This window comes from Dama dama, chromosome 19 (assembly GCF_033118175.1).
Source record: "Dama dama isolate Ldn47 chromosome 19, ASM3311817v1, whole genome shotgun sequence".
Taxonomy (NCBI): Eukaryota; Metazoa; Chordata; class Mammalia; order Artiodactyla; family Cervidae; genus Dama; species Dama dama.
Genome location: NC_083699.1, coordinates 92,067,329 through 92,086,288, shown reverse-complemented (window position 1 = coordinate 92,086,288; position 18,960 = coordinate 92,067,329). Strand labels below are relative to the sequence as shown.

Genomic DNA, 18,960 nt, shown 5'->3' with positions numbered 1-18,960 from the left:
CAATTTTTTTTCTAAATAGAATGCATATAAGACTATAATGTCTCCTCTGAATAACCCTTTGGTTTTATCCCATTGATTCTGGAAAAAAAAAAAGGAATGTATACCTTACACTTATTTCTACATAACCTAAAAATTCAACTTTGACTTCATCCTCAAATCCAATTTTGTTCACAAATACAATTAAAAATCCCTAATTGTTACATTTATGCAACTATGCTTTTTGTTAATTTTCAGTTTTATAACATTGTGATCAATGGATATGCTTTGTTTGTTTGTTTTGGAGTGGTAAAGAATTTATTGAGCTATGTGATAGTAAAATATATCATCAGTTTTATTCCATGTAAGTAATTTATTTTACATCCCAGTGTTGCTGAGAAATAATGATTTCTTAAATTTTCTTAATGGACAATTGTTCCATGAAGCTAAAATTACTTCATAGAATCCCGTTAATACTATTAATTTAAAGTCACAGAAAGAAAAATGGGGAATAAGATGCAAAATATAATTTAAAAATATGTTTTTATAGCTAGCAAAAGTTATTTGCAAACTTTGTAAATGAAAAAAAAAGGCAATTAAAAAATGTATTCCTTCTTTGGAGTGACCTTCTAATTGTTACAAGGTGCTAAAAGGGCAATTTTAGGCACAAGTCTCTCTTTTAAGGACCATACACGTTCAAGGCCAAACCACAAAGGAGAGTTGATACTAATACCAAAGTGTTGGTCAGCAGAGGTTTGTCTCCAAGTGGGATGATAAAAAACCAGTAGCATGGACATCCCATTCATACAATGAATGGTCATATAAATGCAGAATCTTGGGCTTCGAGATTCTGAATCTTCACTCCAAACGTAGGGAAGTAGAATCTGTATTTAACAAGATTCCCAGACAATCTGAATGTTCATTAATAGTCCAGTGGCATTAGGGTAAAGTTCTGAAACTTCTCTTGCCTAATGTGGATTCTTGGACCACAGTTGACCCCACAGCCAGGTGGGGTCAGTGGCTTCTGATGTGCTGGGTGGCGAGCAGGGTAAGCTGTGAATTAAGCTTATCTGGGAGTGACAAGCAACACAGAGGGGTAAGGAGCAGAGGTAAGAGGAAAGAAAGGAAGTGGGTTCCTCTGAAATGAGCTGTGAATGTCACTTAGACACAGCCACTGGAATTCACCCTTTTCAGTGCTCTCTGACCTGAAAGTTTATATTCTAGAGATTTAGAAACATTTTCTACACAGAGGAGACATCCTGAGTTCATCGTTAAACTTCATAACATTCCCACCAACAGTGTAAGAGGGTTCCCTTTTCTCCACACCCTCTCCAGCATTTATTGCTTGTAGACTTTTAGATAGCAGCCATCCTGACTGGCGTGTAATGGGACCTCATTGTGGTTTTGATTTGCATTTCTCTGATAATGAGTGATGTTGAGCATCTTTTCATGTGTTTGCAAACTAGCACAGCTGCTCTGGAGAACAGTGTGGAGATTTCTTAAAAAACTGGAAATAGAACTGCCATATGACCCAGCAATACCACTTCTGGGCATACACACCAAGGAAACCAGATCTGAAAGAGACATGTGCACCCTAGTGTTCATCGCAGCACTGTTTATAATAGCCAGGACATGGAAGCAACCTAGATGTCCATCAGCAGACGAATGGATAAGGAAGCTGTGGTACATACACACCATGGAATATTACTCAGCCATTAAAAAGAATTCATTTGAACCAGTTCTAATGAGATGGATGAAACTGGAGCCCATTATACAGAGTGAAGTAAGCCAGAAAGATAAAGAACATTACAGCATACTAACACATATATATGGAATTTAGAAAGATGGTAATGATAACCCTATATGCAAAACAGAAAAAGAGACACAGAAGTACAGAACAGACTTTTCAACTCTGTGGGAGAAGGTGAGGGTGGGATGTTTCGAAAGAACAGCATGTATATTATCTATGGTGAAACAGATCACCAGCCCAGGTTGGATGCATGAGACAAGTGCTCAGGGCTGGTGCACTGGGAAGACCCAGAGGGATCGGGTGGAAAGGGAGGTGGGAGGGGGGATCGGGATGGGGAATACATGTAAATCCATGGCTGATTCAAGTCAATGTATGGCAAAAACCACTACAATATTGTAAAGTAATTAGCCTTCAACTAATAAAAATAAATGGGAAAAAAATAAAATAAATTAAAAATAAATAAATAAATAAACTTCATAGCTTACTTGAAAAAATTAAGTTTTTATGATTTGAACGTGCTAGTGATATGTTTTAAAATTTTATTTTAGAGTACCTCTCTGTCTAAATTTGAAAGAATACTTGAAAGTCTCTAAGTTTATCTTGTCTTTACTTTTTGAGAAAGTCAGGCTGCCTGTATTCAAAGTATCTAAGTATTTCCTTTGAAACCAGTATTATTGCCTTGTCCTGAAGTTAAAAACAAACAAAAAAATTAATTGAGGTATTAATCCTACTGAATTAATAAAATAGTATATAGGAAAATGACAGATCCACAAAACCATAGGCTATCCAAATTTCTATAACACTTTATGTAAAAAATTCTTTCTATAATAGCTCTGACAGATGATCATTCAGCTCACACATTTCAAATGATAGGGAACTTGTCACACTTCAAGGCAGTCACTCCATTGTAGGACAGTTCTCATATTTTGAAAAATCATGTGATGAAGAATCAGAAAATATATGTCCAAGTTAACTTACTCCTATCCCCAAACCACTTGCTCCAATCTAGTGGCTCAACCTAGAAAAAAAATTCCAATCACAGGTCAGATTGAAATAACCCTGAGCCCAGTCCCCAGGGACTTGGCATAGGATCTCATGTGCCGCTGATATCTCCCATTGTCCCAGTTATAATAAGAGAATAGAGGTTGAATCTTATTTCCAGATGACACACCCTGAAATAGTTTCAGAAAAACATCAAAGTTTAGAATGAGAAGGAACCCACAAGAGAGTGCTGGTCGGGGTTCAGTCAGGAAAAGAGGAATCGGCTGGCTATCAACAGAGTTTAATGCAGGAATTGGATACACAGAAGACAGATAGCTGCAAAAGTGAAAAGGGGGTCACGGAGGCAACACACAGGTAGTCACTGCAGGAAGCAAGTATGATGCCTCAGACTGGAGGAGCAAAGGGAAGAGAATCTAGAAGCTCCTAAGAAAGTGTCATGGAGCTGGGACCCAGCCCTCGGAGGACACTGCCCGGCTGTTGCTCTTTCCTCTCGGTTAGGGGCGAGTCCCAGGATGCTGGTCTGGAAGCGAAGGGAACAAAAAAATGAGAATATCCAGCCAACTCAGATAGATAATCTTCATCATCAAATCTCTATTTCCCTAGGGCATCAGAAATTATATTTTTAGATTGCTTAAGATTACCTTAAAATATTCACAGATGGTCTAAATACAGGCAGAAAAGTACAGGGACTCTGTGAAATTTTGAATCTCAGCTCTGCCACTTTCAAGGTGATCTTGAGTAAATTACTTTGGTTTCTTGTTACCTGGTGATAAGAATGTTCATTTAGTTATTCAACAAATACATGGAGCGCCTACCATGTGCCTGCCATTGCTCTAATGGTTGGGGACCAGTGAATCACTCTGCACTCAGTGAGCTTTCCATTGCAGTGCAGGAAGGCAGGAAATAAACCAATAAATATATAAAATGTTAGGTGGCAGTAAATAATATAAAAAAATAGATCAAAGTAGGCAAGTAGAGAATGACAAGAGGGATATTTTTTACAGAGTACACAGCAAAGACCTGTCCAATGATGTAACATCTTAAGGAAAGGAGGGAGGCATGTTGAGGTCTGGAGAAGAACTTTTCCAAGAGTGGGAACCAGACGTGCCAGGGTCCTGCAATGGAGACTGCTTAGCAAATTCAGTGAGTGGCAAGAGGGGGAGCAAGTAAGAGAGGAGATCAGGAGCTGTGGGGAGGGGGTTGAGAAGTAGCACTAGATCCTACAGAGCCTGGTCATCATGGGGTTCCACTGCAGAGTTGAGAGCAGAGGACCAACATGACCTGAATTGTCTTAAAATTGCTGGGTTGAAGACAGACTGTGGCAGAGGCAGCAAGGGAGACAGGGGGCAGTTAGGAAGCTATTGCTGTCATTTAGGCAGAAAATGATGGTGGCTTGGAAGCAGGTGTTTTGTGGAGATGTTGCGAAATGATTGCCTTATGGGTAACTTTTGAAGGACAAATCAACAACATTGCTGATATACAGAAAGAGGAGAAGTAAAGGGTGTTCCCGGAGTCTGGGCAGCAGGAAGAATGGAGATGTTACTGAGAAGGGAAAGGAAGATGGAAGGGGTGGTAAATCATGAGAAGTCTGTTATGAGATAATAAATCAATGAAATAAATAAGATGATGTAAATAAAACTAATGTGTTCCTTGCTCACAATGAGGCTTGGCAAATCTTAGCCCCCTTATCTTTTATTCTTTGTTACCTATTTATGTTCTCAGAATGCATTTGTGAACTGCCCACACGCCCCTCCCTTTTTACTCACTACTTCTCTGCAGATCAGTATACAGTCAAAACATTTCCATGACAGGCAGAGGTCAGCTAAACCTCACCCAGAAAAACCTCCAACAGACTGCAGAATCAGCAGAGAGATACATTTCATTTTTAAATAAAGAAAGAAAAATATCTGATGCCAAAACAACATGCATGGCAATCTTCCTAGTTCCCCAAAGTCCTTGAAGTACTTCAGTACCTAAAAGTTTCTCTGGCACTGCTTGTTTTTTAATAGAAATTCTGTGAAGAGTGAAATGTAATATTTCATAGGCATTTTTCTTTGAATTTTTGAAGAGAGACTAGAAAACTGAAGTTACCAAAAAAATCTGTATAAACGCTTATTGCATATAAATCTCTTGGCAAAATTTCCTAGTTGTTTTTATTCTTTTGACTAAAATTTTGAAGCATAATATTAAAAGGAAATAAGTGATGCAAATGTATTAGACAAATATGTCTTAGCAGTATTTCATCAAAAGCCAGCCCCCCAAATAACAAACATAAATAGAAGGATACAGTCAACATACAAAAAATATGCTTTGGTTCTTTAAAATTCTTTACTGCAGATTCATCTGAAATGTCAGTATTCAGTTCACATATCTCTATACTCTTAAGAATCATCAGCATTTAATTTATGAGTGTTTTTCGTGGGAAAGATTCTGCTGTTTAAAATTCAGTTCAATCCCCTTGGTTTGAGTTGAGGAATACTTACATCTTGTGTTTTTCCCAAAGCCCTCCTATAGAGCCCTCCCAATTTCCCATAATTAATCAAATGTTTAATCGAAGGTAGGATGCAGCCCCCACCCCCCTTCCCCACCCCAGCTTAAGGGCAATAACAGAATAACAGAGCCCAGGGACAAATGACACATTTGTCCCATGGTTGCTGCTGCCCTGTTTCCCAGGAACAGTGTATGTATGGCTTCTAGTCTATGTGTAGCTTCACGTAGCATTCGAAGCTGAGCATAATGATGGCTTATGAAATAAATCCTACAACCAGCCAAAAAGCAGCTGAGGGCCCACTGTGGACAGGAAGCGCACAAGAACAGACCAGCTTGCCTCAAGGATTGAGTGCCTTGAATGTGTTCATGAAATTACCCAGCAGTGGAAGGACAAAGCCCCCAGCTTTGCCACGGAGACATAGAGGAAAACAAGGACCTCTTTCGGTGTTTGGCAAGGAGGAGCGTTGGCAGAGACAACTGAACCCTTGTAGACATCTTAGGTTTATGACTCACGGTTGTTAATACTCAATTGTGGTATGATAGGAACTTCTCAGGCTCCTCAAGGTACACAGTGGAAAGCAAAGTTCTCAGCAAGTATGCCAGCATTTAAAACGCAGCAAAGTAGTTGGCACAGGCGGTGAGAGGCCTGGAACTGACTACACAGTCTTTTGTTCATGGGTTTCCAAGTATAACTTTCCTAACTCATGACTAGAAAATAATTTATCCCCAGGAAGAATCTACTTATTAATATATTTTTTTTAAGCTTTAATCCTGTAAGTCCCACGTTTAAAGTAGGAGCAAGGTTTACCCAGGTTTCATCATTCTAATTATTAGCAATTTTAACTCTCCTGACACCAAGTCCATTTTCTAACTGGGATAGCCCTGCCCTTTGACTTAGATGGGAAAGAAAATTGATTTTGACTGGTATGTTTTTAAATTTCAGGGATAGTTGCTGTTCTCTTCTGTGGAGTCACGCAGGCACATTATACCTACAACAACCTGTCATCGGATTCCAAAATGAGGACTAAACAGGTAAAAGAAGAGACTCACTACAGGCTTTGCCTCTTTTCTCAGTGCAATGATTATGGAGCAATTCTGGCAGTGCACCCAGAAAGAATTTCATTAGCAAAGGAAGAAAGCAAACTTAAGGCTTCATTATAGGTTGGATATTTATAGATTTTTTTTCTTCCTTCAGGATAACTATTAACAATTCTCTTGGTAAGCAAAAATATAGTTATAATAGTCCTTCCATCCTGAGAAATGTGGAACATAGACTGTCAGTCTTGAAGATGAAAGGCCCACAGTCAGTTATAATTCACAGTCACTTACATCTAAAAGCATTGTAAAGCATGTGAGATTGGGTAGTTATATATAGAGAAGGAAATGAAGAAGAAGAAAGACAGGAATGTTTGGTCTTTAATTGGGTGCTTTTGCTTCCAAGTAAACTCAACTGCCAATTGTCACACAAGCAGAATATATCCCCCATATGCCAGGAACACATCTGTTTCAATATTTGCACATAAACACTCAAAGATTCTTTCCACCAACATTTGCTGCATAACCACTCTGGGCCGAGCACCGTGCTAAGTACTAGGAATGAAAGGGCAGATAATACCTGACCCTGCCTAAAGTGGTTCATTTTCAAGTCTGTTGAGGAGGATCAAGATGTGCAATGAGCAATTAATTATCCACAGTGTGGTAAGTACGGTGGTAGAAATATCTGTATAGGTTGTTTGAGGAAAATTCAGTAGGGCCTCCTCCCGTGGTTACTGAAGAGAGTTTTCAGAGATGATAAGCCCAATCTGGAGCTTGCGATGGTGAGGGATGAGAGGGTAGTAGGAAGGACATTTGAGGCAAAGGTTGTATAAATAGCATGGACATGAGTTCTGAAGCAGTTAATTAAGCACTTTAAATAGTTCTAAGTGCCTAGTGAATGGGGAAAGGCTGAAGTTATAGTGGAATATTTTGTGGGATAAGACCACAGACACAGCCAGAGACCAGCTTATGGAAGGACTTTCGTACCTCATGAAGAAGTTTAGACTTTATCCAAAGGTAATGAGGAGTGGCTTAAACAACAGAAATTCTTACATCCCAGGTGGCGCTAGTGGTAAAGAGCCCACCTGCCAATACAGGAGACATAAGAGATGTGGGCTCCATCCCTGGGTTGGGAAGCTCCCTTGAAGGAGGGCATGGCAACCCACTCCAGTATTCTTGCCTGGAGAATCCCATGGACAGAGGAGCTGGGCGATCTATGGTTCATAGAGTAGCAAAGAGTCAGACATGACTGAAGTGACTTAGCTCATAGCACATGGTTCTAGAGGCTAGAAGTCTGAGATGAAAGTATAGACAGGATTAGTTCCTTCTAAATTTGTGAGGAAGAATCTGTTCTATCCTCAATTTTGACCTTCTGGTGATTTTCTGACAAACTTTAGTGTTCTTTGACTTGTAGATACATCATCCTAATCTCTGCCTTCATGTTCACATGACATTCTCCCTATGAGCATGTCTGTCTCTAAATTTCCCCTTTTTATAAGGATACCAGTCATATTGGAATAGGGACCCACCCTATTCCAGTATTACCTCTTCTTGGCTTAACTAATTACATTTTTTTTTCTAATTACATTTTTTAATGACCCTATTTCCAAAATTGCCAGATTTGGAGGTGTTGGGGGTTAGGAATTCAACATGTGAATTTAGGAAAACATCACTAACAGAAGTCATTGAAGTATCTTAGGCAGAGTAGTTTTAGGGTAATTGAAGTTCCACTTTAGAAATATCACTGTGACAGGCAAGAAGAGTGTGGATCAAGCGACACTTGTATCAGCTAGCTTTTGCTGTGTAACAAGCATCCCAGTGACATTCAACAGTAAACATTTATTTATCTTGCGTTTACAGGGTTCAGCTCTTTTCACGTGGGTTGATCTGGGTGGCTCTACTTGTCTTAACTGGGCTGATTCACTGTGAGTTTGGTGGAGCTCTGTTCTAGAGAAGGCTTCACTGGTGCACTAAAGCCAGTCCTACATGTCTATCATTCTTCTCCTGGCAGAAGAACAAACTCCAGTGTACAAGACCATTTCAAGCATTTACTTGCATCACATTTCCTAAATATCCTATAGACAAAGTAAATCATATAGCTGAGCCCAAGGTCAAAAGGCTGAGCAGGTCATTAGCCCACAGTAGAGAGCACTGTAAAGTTACATGACAAGGATCATAGGTATAGAAAATGTATAGAATTGGACCAAATGATTGCAGTCTGTCCCCAAATGCAAATGGAGGTAGAGAGGTTCCCATAATAAGTCTAATGATGCTGAGAACATCTGATGTGATAGTAGGGCAATGGGAGTGGAAAAAGCTAAAAAGACATCTAAGCAAATGTATAATTGGCCGGGAATTCCCAAACACTTTTCAAAGACTTACCTTCAAGTTCTGTAAAATGACTATTGTTTTCATGCTCTTTGTCATGTCCCAAGCTCAGCTGGACCTGAACCCAGCTCCCACCTATCCAGGAACTATACAAGGTCACCCTTACCTCTGCTCATCAGGAGACTCAGAAGATACAACTGCAGAAATTTTAAAGACCCACAATTTTTAAAATTGAACACAAAAAATTATACCAATACCTAGAAATGTCTGATATATAGCCTTCCATCTAGGATCCTTTTAATTATGGAGACAACTAGCATTCTCTAGAGTTTAAAGGGCTATCTCTTGAGCTGGTTTTTTCTGACCTCACATGGTTCTCTGAACATTTGTATGCTGGGAAACTGAACTCTGTTTAGGGACTTGCACTTTTATGCCACACTATCTAGACTGCTCAGCAGAACTTCAAAGATAACTCGTCTCATGGTGAGTCAGCAGCCCAGCACCTAGGGGAGACAAAGCCAAAATCAGTGCCCCCACAGTCCTCTCTCCTCCTCTGAGTGGCTTGATAAGCCTTCCCTGATGGGCTGCCAGCATCCATTTTTATAGCAGTTTCCTTTAGGGAAGGAGATTTTTACAAGTTCATTCTTTAATATCCAGGTAGTTGCATCGCTCCATCTTTGATCCCCCCATCACCTTCTTTCCTAGGTGCCTGGTTCATTGTAGGAGCTTAATGAATGCTAATTCCCTTCCCCTCCCTTCTCATACCTTTCTCACTTTTTTTGTTCCAAGAACTCTCACTTTCTATTTATTTTTTTCTCTCCATATGTGCATATGTAGCATGTGTGCATATTCATACATGAATATATATATACATGCATCTACATGCATATTCCCAATCAAGTATATAGAGTCTGGGGTCACCATTTTTCAAAAAATGAGATTGAACCTTTTAATTAACTTCACAGATCAGAAGTTCTTGGCCACATCTGCACCAATGTAGCAAGCAAAGTTTAAACTCCATGTGGGAAACCGATTACAAATTGTAAAGAAAAGCTGAAGCAGATATAGAGGTAGCCACTGTTTCCTTTCTGAAAGGGGCAAAGGTTTAGAAGGTGTTAAATGACATGGTTACAGAATATATTATCTTCCTCTGCATCTCCCTGAGTTGTGTTTATTATCAGTGGGAAAAGTGGCCCCTTTGCCTCCATCCCCAGGACTGTTTAATGGGAGTGAAGAAAGTCAATTAATGAGTCTAGGGGACACCTCTGAAAATCAACTTTGTGTTATAAAATCCTTAGGTAATATAGTTTACAAAGGAATTTTATTCATGGACTGTGCCTATACCAGTTAATCAAACAGCTACAACTGGAGACAAAGACTTTTGAGAATCAATATATCCTTTATAGCCTCAAGAATTAGAGTGCCTTTTTAAAAATGCAGTTTTACATTAAAATATGTTTTGTACTTGATAATGACCATCTAGATTCCAGTGAACTGCTTTTCACTCCAGTCCATGAACATGTAACATCCCTGTGTGTTTAGGCATAAAGCAGCTTAATAGAGACACTCTGGTGCTGCTGCTCACCATGAGGAGTTTTCATAGCATTAGGAAAGAGTATATGAGCATTGGTGGCAATCAGTTTTCCTGGACTCAGATTGGTTTGCTTATTTTAGGGTGTGCACATCTAGCTCTAAAGACAGACACATACTGACTCTTGACCTAGAAACTGCGAACCTTCAGAGATATTTGATATAGACATCAACACATGGCACTCTGTAAGCTGAGAGATTTCACCCTGAACTATCCAGAAAACTGCATACAGATCCCCTGACCCCACTCACACAAGTCTCAGTCTGCCTCTCAACCTCTTCCTCCCTCATACCCTCACCCAGTATCCAGGCCTGGGGGCTGGTAATCTGGGCCAGACCCCAGGTTGCTTCCATCAGCTGTCTCTTCCTTGCCTGAGGCTTACTTGCAAAACCATGTACTTCTTCTTCTTTTTTTTTTTTTTTCTTTTTTTTGCAGATTAAAGGGTATCCTTTAATTTTCCTTCCAACTTCCTATAAGGTTTTAGATTTTTTCAAAATTTGTTTTTCAACAAAGTTGATTTACAATGTTGTATTAATTTCTGCTATACAGCAAAGTAGTTCAGTTATACATACATATACATTCTTTTTCATTTTCTTTTCCACTCTGGTTCATCACAAGTCTACCATCCCTTTTAACTAGAAATTCCCCTTCCCTTCCTGCAGTTTTCACCTAAAATTTACTCCCAACAGATACACATGAGCATATAATGTTAATTTAAGTAATTAACATCTATGATGCATCAACGGGCTTCCCAGATGGCACAGTGGTAAAGAATTTGTCTGCCAATCCAGCACACAGGAGACTCAGGTTCGATCCGTGGGTCAGGAAGATCCCTTGGAGGAGGAAATGGCAACCCCCTCCAGTATATTCTTGCCTGGAAAATCCCATGGACAGAAGAGCCTGGCAGGCTACAATCCACGGGGTCTCAAAGAGTTGGACACATGATGCATTAACAGATATAAAGTCAAAGTGTCAGTCGCTCAGTCATGTCAGACACTTTGCAACCCCATGAACTGAAGCTGCCAGGCTCCTCTGTCCATGTAATTCTCCAGGCAAGAATACTGGAGTGGACAGCCATTCCCTTCTCCAGGGAATCTTCCTGACCCAAGGATCAAAAACTAAGTCTCCTGCATTGCAGGCAGATTCTTTACCATCTGAGCCATCAGGAAAGCACTTATTTAATTTTTACTTACTTCTTTACCTAAGAGGTAGCTCTTTTTATTATCACTGAATACCTTCATCCATTCATCTAATATTTTTTAAGAGCCTATTTTGTGCTAGCCACTGTTCAAGGTGCTGGGACACAAGAGTGGATAAAAAAGAACTGCTAGCAGAGGAGCTTTGGAGTAATCAAAATAAATAAGCAAAGTTTATAGTGCATTCATGGTCAGTTACAAGGTCAATAATAAAGCAAGAAAGGGAGGGAGGACTATGTGTCTGGGAAGGCAGGGTTGCTATTTTAAACACTGTGGCCAAGGAAGGCCTCAAAAAGAAGATGATCCTTGAAAGAAATAAAAGAGGGAACTATGTGGGTATTTGGAGCAGAGCTATCCAGAAACTGGGAACCACATACACAGTGGCACCCTGGGACAGAGTGACCAATGTGGCTGAGGTGGAGTGTACCAGATTTGTAAGGCAATATCAGAGCAGGTCTTAGAGAGCATGAACAAGGTGAGAAAACATCAGAGGTTTTTAAATTCAGGCATGGTGTGACATGACTTAAATTTTTTAAAAAAGGAAGGTACCATGTGTTAGCTAGGAAGGCTGCAAAGTGGCAACATTTGAGGGCAGCTGAGAACCAAGGATAGGTTTGTTACATTTGAGATGTATATTAGCCCACAAAGCAGAGATGTTGGTAGTTGGAAATAGAATTCCGGAGTTCAGGAGAGAAGTCTAGGCTAGAAATGTAGAAATCACCAAAATAGAGGTTGGAAACATAAGGTTGGATGAGATCTCTAAGGGAGTGACAGAGGAGAAATCCAAGAACCAAGTCTTGAGGCGCTCCAGTGGTGGTAAGAAATCAGAAGCCAGCAAAAGGAGACTGTGAGGGAGTAGCCAGTGGGGAGAAGGAAAACCAAGAAAGTATGGTGTCCTGGGAGCCAAATGAAAAGAGTGGCTCAAGAAAGAGCCTAATGAATGATGCCAGATACTGCTGAAAGGGCAAGTAAGATAAAGAACATGAACATCTTTGATATTATTGATAAGAACCATATTGATGAAGCATCAGGGTAAAAGCCTGAATGTGATAGGTTCAAGAGAGAAAGGAAATAAATTGGAAGCTATGTGTATAGACAAGTCTTTCAAAAAATGGGGAGCAGAGAAGTGATAGCTGAAGGGAGAAGTGAGGCCAAAAGATGTGTATCTTTTTATTTTTAGATGGGAGAAATAACAGTATTTTTGTGTGCTGATGGGAAAAACACAGAGTGAAAGACCCTGTGCTAGAGGGTTCACCAAGACTCATGAGTGGCACAGGCAAATTTTAAACTTGGATTTTTTTTTTTTTAAGATTTATTTATTTGGCTGTGCTGGGTCTTTATTACTGCACACAGGCTGTCTCTAGTTGCAGAGGCTGGGAGCTACTCTTCATTGAGGTGCGCTGGTTTCTCCTTGAGGTGGCTTCTGTTGTTGTGGAGCATGGGCTCTAGGGTGCGTAGGGTCAGTAGTTGGGGCTTGTGGGCTTATTTGCTCAGTAGCGTGTGGCATCTTCCCGGATCAGGGATCAAACCTGTGTCCCCTGCACTGGCAGGCAATTCTTAACCGCTGGGCCACCAGGGAAGACCAAACTTAGATTTTGTGACTTTTTAATTCAAACTCTTTTTGCCTCTTACTAAATATTCTTTGATTAGTAGATCGGTATAGTAGCAATTGTGGGGCTTAGCATCATTTATCCAGTAACCCTTGAGTGGATAGATAGGTAAATGAATGAATGTTTAGCTATTTTATTACATTTTCAGCTAATTAGTCATTTATCTTATATTTAATTCTATCATCTTTGAAAGTCTACCAATTTCAGTGCATTTTAATTTTTTTTAATGAAATATAGATTGGGATGGACATAGGTGTTTTCATTCATTTATTTTTGAAAAGCCAGATTCTTTGCCTAGCGTTTATGGACAAACAATGACATCTTCATTACAGCACATTCTTTCCAGATGCTTATTTCATTTCCACTCCCTCCAGATGATATTTCAATCACCAATGAATGGAAAAGTAGCAATGCAAATCCAAATTTAAATTTCTAACTAAAGGAAAAATGACAACAGGAGCCAAATTAGATGTGCTTTGCATGAATTTGTAAGAAAATTCAAGGAAAATAACAGGAATATGGGGCAAACAGATGATATGGTGAAAAAAACACTTAACCAAGAGGCCAGAAAGCTAGAGTTTGTCAAGACAAGACGGACAAGACGGGTTTTACCCTTGTCTCTGCGACTAATGGTGGGGCCTTGGATAATTAATTTAACACCTGTGAGCTTCAGTTTTCTCATCTGTAAAATGAATGATTGAACTCTATGACTGAGTTTTAAGGATGATGCTCTAAACCTAATAACTCTCTGACCTGACATAGAGCATAAAATATGTATCTGATTCCCACTTCTAGACTAGGATTGGGCAGGGTACTGCATAGAGATGAGAGAATCCATCAGTTTGTCATTGCTCTGGCCAACAAGTCACTGGGTAACCATTTTAATAAGTTGTCAAATCAAATCCAAGGGTGAAGCAATCAAACACCAAAGTCTCTGATTTATCCTGGGGTTAAAAGTTTCACTGAGGCCTAGATACTTCCTGGGAAAATTCTCTGTTCCTACAGGAGTGATTGTAATGGGTTCTTCAAAGAATGCCTGCATGCTTGGGGTGGAGAGAACAGAGCTTACATTGCTACCACTCAGTCTCAGAGTCTGACTGCAGAGCTTCTCGGCCTTTCACTTCAAGCATCGATTGAATGTGGACTAAGCACCACATGTTTCAGTGACAGGCACAGTGCTAGAACCCAGGGAGACAAGGGCAACGAGACACGGTTCTCACCCTTAGTAGCAGCCAGTGGTAGTGTTGGTCACTCAGTCGTGTCCGACTCTTTGCGACCCCATGGACTGTAGCCCATCAGGCTCCTCTGTCCATTGGGTTCTCCAGGCAAGAATACTGGAATGTGTTGCCATTTCCTTCTCCAGGGGATCTTCCTGACCCAGGGGTCAAACCTGGGTCTCCTGCATTGCAGGCAGAATCTTTACAATCTGAGCTAAAGGGAAGTCCTGGTTCTCACCCTTAGGAGTTCTAATATAGCAGGAAGCACATGCATGCTCACAAATGCACAAACAAGAATCACAGATTTTAACATAGAGGGATGACCAATGTGTCATTAGAACCAGAAGACTGAACTGCTTTCTGGAGGCAAGGTGTTCATGGAAAGCTGATTGTGGGTTAGGTGCTTTAGAGAAGGATATAAGGATAATTAGGAGATTGTCATTCAGATTTCATGGGAAATGAAAGCAAAAAGAGTGTGCAAAATCATAAAACAAAGAGTGAGCTTGATAAGTCCTAGAGGCAAAGAGATGGCACAGTCTGCCCCTGCTCAGGTTGCCTTGGGGAAGTAGACAAGGTTGGGTTTGGCCTGCTGGTATACATTGTGGAACAGGAAAGGAAAAGGTGTGGGAGAGAGTTCAGGATTAAAATGGAAAAGTGAGTTCAGGTGGACATTTCAGTTTCTCATTCTGCTACATTTAGGAAAATTGTCTTCATACTTGCTTAGACTTTTTGACATAGAGATGATGATAATAATCAGATTTGTGCCTTACAAAGATAATGAAGGTAGCATCATGGAGGAAATAACATCAACCTATGACATCAATCTCCCTGTTCACCATATATCCTTTTGATAAATACTTGCATATGTGACATCTAAATTTATTTCAACCTTCTCTGGCTCTAGATATATTTTTGTCTTGCTAATCTCTTAGGATGTTGTGGTCTATGTGAAAAGTTTGTGGAAATTTACCATTTGGTTTTGTCTTGAACTTACAAGTTGCTGATTAAATAAATAGATGAATGAATGAATGAATGAATGAATTATGACCATTCATATTCCAGGATTAAAAATAGGGAAAATAATATCTCTTAATAAATGGTTTATTTAATCCTGATATAATGCATTAGTTTAAATGTCATGAGTTGGATGTACAAAGCACATGTCTAAGGTAATCTTGAGATATTGAAAGAAAGATCAAGTATAATTCCATTGCTTGTGTGAGTTTTCTACAGTGTGCTTCTGCCTTATTGATTTGCATTACAGTGGTTTTTGATTATGGTTTTGTGCAATTTTTCTCCATCACTTCTAACAAAAGCAGGCACGTCCCATCCCAGTTACCTGTTTGAGGCACAGTGCAGAGAGAAAGTCGTGGGCAACAATGCCCACGTCTCCCTGGCTTCTGAGAAGTAAGATTAAAGATATCTTCATAAAGCATAGAATTGCCATTTTTAAAAAACTCTAATTACATTTCTTTTGTCAAGATTTCTACCACTTTTCTTCTCCCCTTCATTCAAAGTACATTTAAAAATACCATCCTAGAAAGGTTGAATTCATAAATGATGGCAAAGTGTTTAAATTTCTCCTTAGCTAAGCTGGTGATTCTTTTCAATGAAACTCATTATACTGAATAAAGGACATTTAGTAGTTCAGCTAATAAGTGTTCTTTTAAATGCTAATGAGTAGAGCTCCCACATCATGGCAAGAATACACTGTACTTTCAGTGCCCAAAAAGAATTACTGTCTATGAACCGCTAGTTAAGAAACCTTATACCACAAACAACTTGGATAATAGTAGGGCCAAAAATGACCGTTAGGCACCCTCAGGAGCAGGTGTCTCCTATATGCCAGGTACTGGGGCCCAAGGAAAAATAAAGCCAAGTAAGACATGAAATGCACTTTCCCTTAAAAATTTTTCATGTAAATTTTTTTCTCTGATAAAGTTATAATGGTACTATGTCTTCTTGATTAAATTTTAGTTCTTTTTACTTTTTTAACTACATGTCTGTGTTTATTTATCATGCATATAGTTGCAGTAGAAAATTTTAAGTCATAAAATCCAACAAGTTCAGAGCAAGGTGGGACAATAAAGATAAACATTTAAACCCAGAATTATATTGGAAGAAATTGAAGCCCAAAGTTCAGTGACCTGAGGAGTAGAGTCAGTTCTTCAACCCAGGGGCCAACCTGAACATAGATCAATGCTCAAGGGATATGCTAAAAATACACAGTACCCACCTCCAAAAAGCAACTTTTGGTGTATTAGTTATCTATTGCCGTGTAACAAATTACTCCAAAATTTATCAGTTAAGACAACCAGCTTGTACTATTTCGTATTGTTTTTGAAGGAACAGAGTCTAGGAGCATTAGCTCAGGGTCTCACATGAGGTTGCAGACAAGCTCTTGGCCATGGCTACAGTGTATGAAGACTCAGCTGGGCATGGAGGATCCACTTCAACATGGCTCAGTCAAACAGCTGTTGGCAGAAAATGTCTTCACCATGCATGTGTCTTTCCTTGTGGCTCAGCTGGCAAAGAATCTGCCTGCAATTCGGGAGACCTGGGTTCGATCCCTGGATTGGCAAAATCCCCTGGAGAAGGGAAAGGCTACCCACTCCAGTGTTCTGACCTGGAGAATTCCTTGGACCATGTAGTCCCTGGAGTCACAGAGAGTCAGACCCGGCTGAGAGACTTTCACTTCACCATGTGTCTTCCATAGGGTTGCTAGAGAGTCCTCATTGTGTGAAAGTAAGTTTCCCTCATAGCAAGTGAAACCTGTGAGAGAGCTCAAGAAGAAAGGAGCAATGCCTTTTATTAACTAGTCTCTGAAGTCACTTACTGTCACTTCTGCCATATTCTGTTTTTAAAAAGCAGGTCACTAAGACCAGTCCACACCTAATGGGAGGGAAATAAGCCTCCATCTCTTGAAAGTAGGAGTATCAAAAATTGTGAAAAATTACTTTAAACCTACCATGGACCCTGATGCCATTTTGGGAAGTAATTTTTTGATAATGGTTTCAATTTCTAAAATGATTGAATATTTAGGTTTTCTACTTCTTCAGTCAACTTTACATTCTTAGTAAACCATCTATTCTTTCCAGATTTTCAAAAATTTTAATAACAACAATTATTGAGCACACTATTACCAGGCATTATAAGTGAAATTATATATTATAAGTGAATTATATATTATAAGTGAATTATATATTATAAGTGAATATATAAATTATAATTATAAGTGAAATTTATATTTCATATAAATTATTTCAATTAATATTCACCAAAAATCCATGAGGAAAATACTACTAGTTATATTTTGCCAGCCTTAGAGAAGGTAAGGAGGTCACCCAAAAGCTAGAGTTGTGCATCATAACCCATTATTATTTTTAATGTCTTTTTCATATATTTGATTATAGACATTTCCTGTAGAAAATGATGTATATGTATTTCTCCCTTTAATTTAGAAACTGTATATTATGCTGATCATTTTAAGAAACAGCACTTGGATTTATTTATCTCTTTGACTACCATGTCCTCTAATCCATTCTTTTATCACTATCATTTTCTTCCTTCCCCTGGGCTTCTCTTCTTCCTCCCTGTCCCCTTTAACAGATGACAATGAACCCAGGTCACCTTGTCCCTGCCAGCCAGCACTCCTCCATTTACTCTTCGTTTCCTTTCTCAGCCTTAACACTGACCCAAGATGGCCTGAAAATGTAGAACCAAGAATGACTTTTTTTTCACACCACGTATTGATGCTATCACATCTTCTATCCTAATCACCTCTCTATCTTATGGCATATATTTTATTCCATTTTACCACTGTTGGTTTCCTCTTTCTTCAGGATTCATCAGTGTTCCATGTAGCTAAGAGTAACTGAATATTGTTGTTATTTTCTTCCAGTTCTTCATCTTGATCATAAAGGGCTCTATACCTGAGTCACCGGTCGGGACTGTCTATCTCTACCCCAATAGGCAACATTTTGGGGATCCATGTTAGTTCACCATGACATTTCTTGCCAACACTGTTCCAAGTCTTCTCTGCATTTTTGTCTTACTTATCTTCCAAAACTCCAAGAAAGTGTTGTTGTTGTTCAGTTGCCCAGTCGTATGACTCTTTGCAACCCCGTGGACTGCAGCACGCTAGGCCTCCCTATCCCTCACCATCTCCCAAAGTTTGCCCAAGTTCATGTCCATTGCATCTGTGATGCCATCCAGGCACCTCATCCTCTGATGCCCTCTTCTCCTTCTGCCCTCAGTCTTTCCCAGCATCAGGGACTTTTCCAGTGAGTCAGCTGTTTACATCAAGTAACAGAAAAAATGTGTACTTACCTCATTTATCATTTTCTAAAAATTTTACTACATTTGCTGCATTAAATTTTACTAATTTCCCCCCAAATAATGGCTTCATATTCTTTACCACTATGTAGAGCTTTAGCATCTCAGAGAGGGATGGTCCTCTCCCTTTCTCTTACTTTCTCTGCTGCCTTTTGTCTCACTCTCTCATTTTTCTCTCATTTCTTTCACCTTTAGAAAACAAAACAAAAAAATTAATGCTTGAGTATCAACATATAAAAATATATGTGATTCATGTCCTTCTATGTATAAGTCTTATTCACTGCTTAATGGAAAAAATTTATCTGAATAGGATTTAAGAGATCAGCTAGCCATTTTGATAACATTCAAGACAGATGGTTGCTCATTATTACCTCAGAATTTCTAAGAATGGCAATGGCATAACCCCCTTGAATAGTCCATTATAGTTTTA

At 39.3% G+C, this 18,960-nt stretch overlaps 1 protein-coding gene across 3 annotated transcripts in view; it reads left to right on the top strand.

The window, feature by feature from the left end:
• The window catches only part of SLC9A9 (solute carrier family 9 member A9), a 676,865-nt gene that overhangs the window by 342,291 nt on the left and 315,614 nt on the right, over positions 1-18,960 (top strand). For all 3 annotated transcript variants that reach the window (XM_061167805.1, XM_061167802.1, XM_061167803.1), the window contains exon 9: positions 6,162-6,250. In XM_061167805.1, coding sequence (XP_061023788.1) covers positions 6,162-6,250 — 89 coding nt within the window. The remainder of the gene's footprint in view (positions 1-6,161; positions 6,251-18,960) is intronic.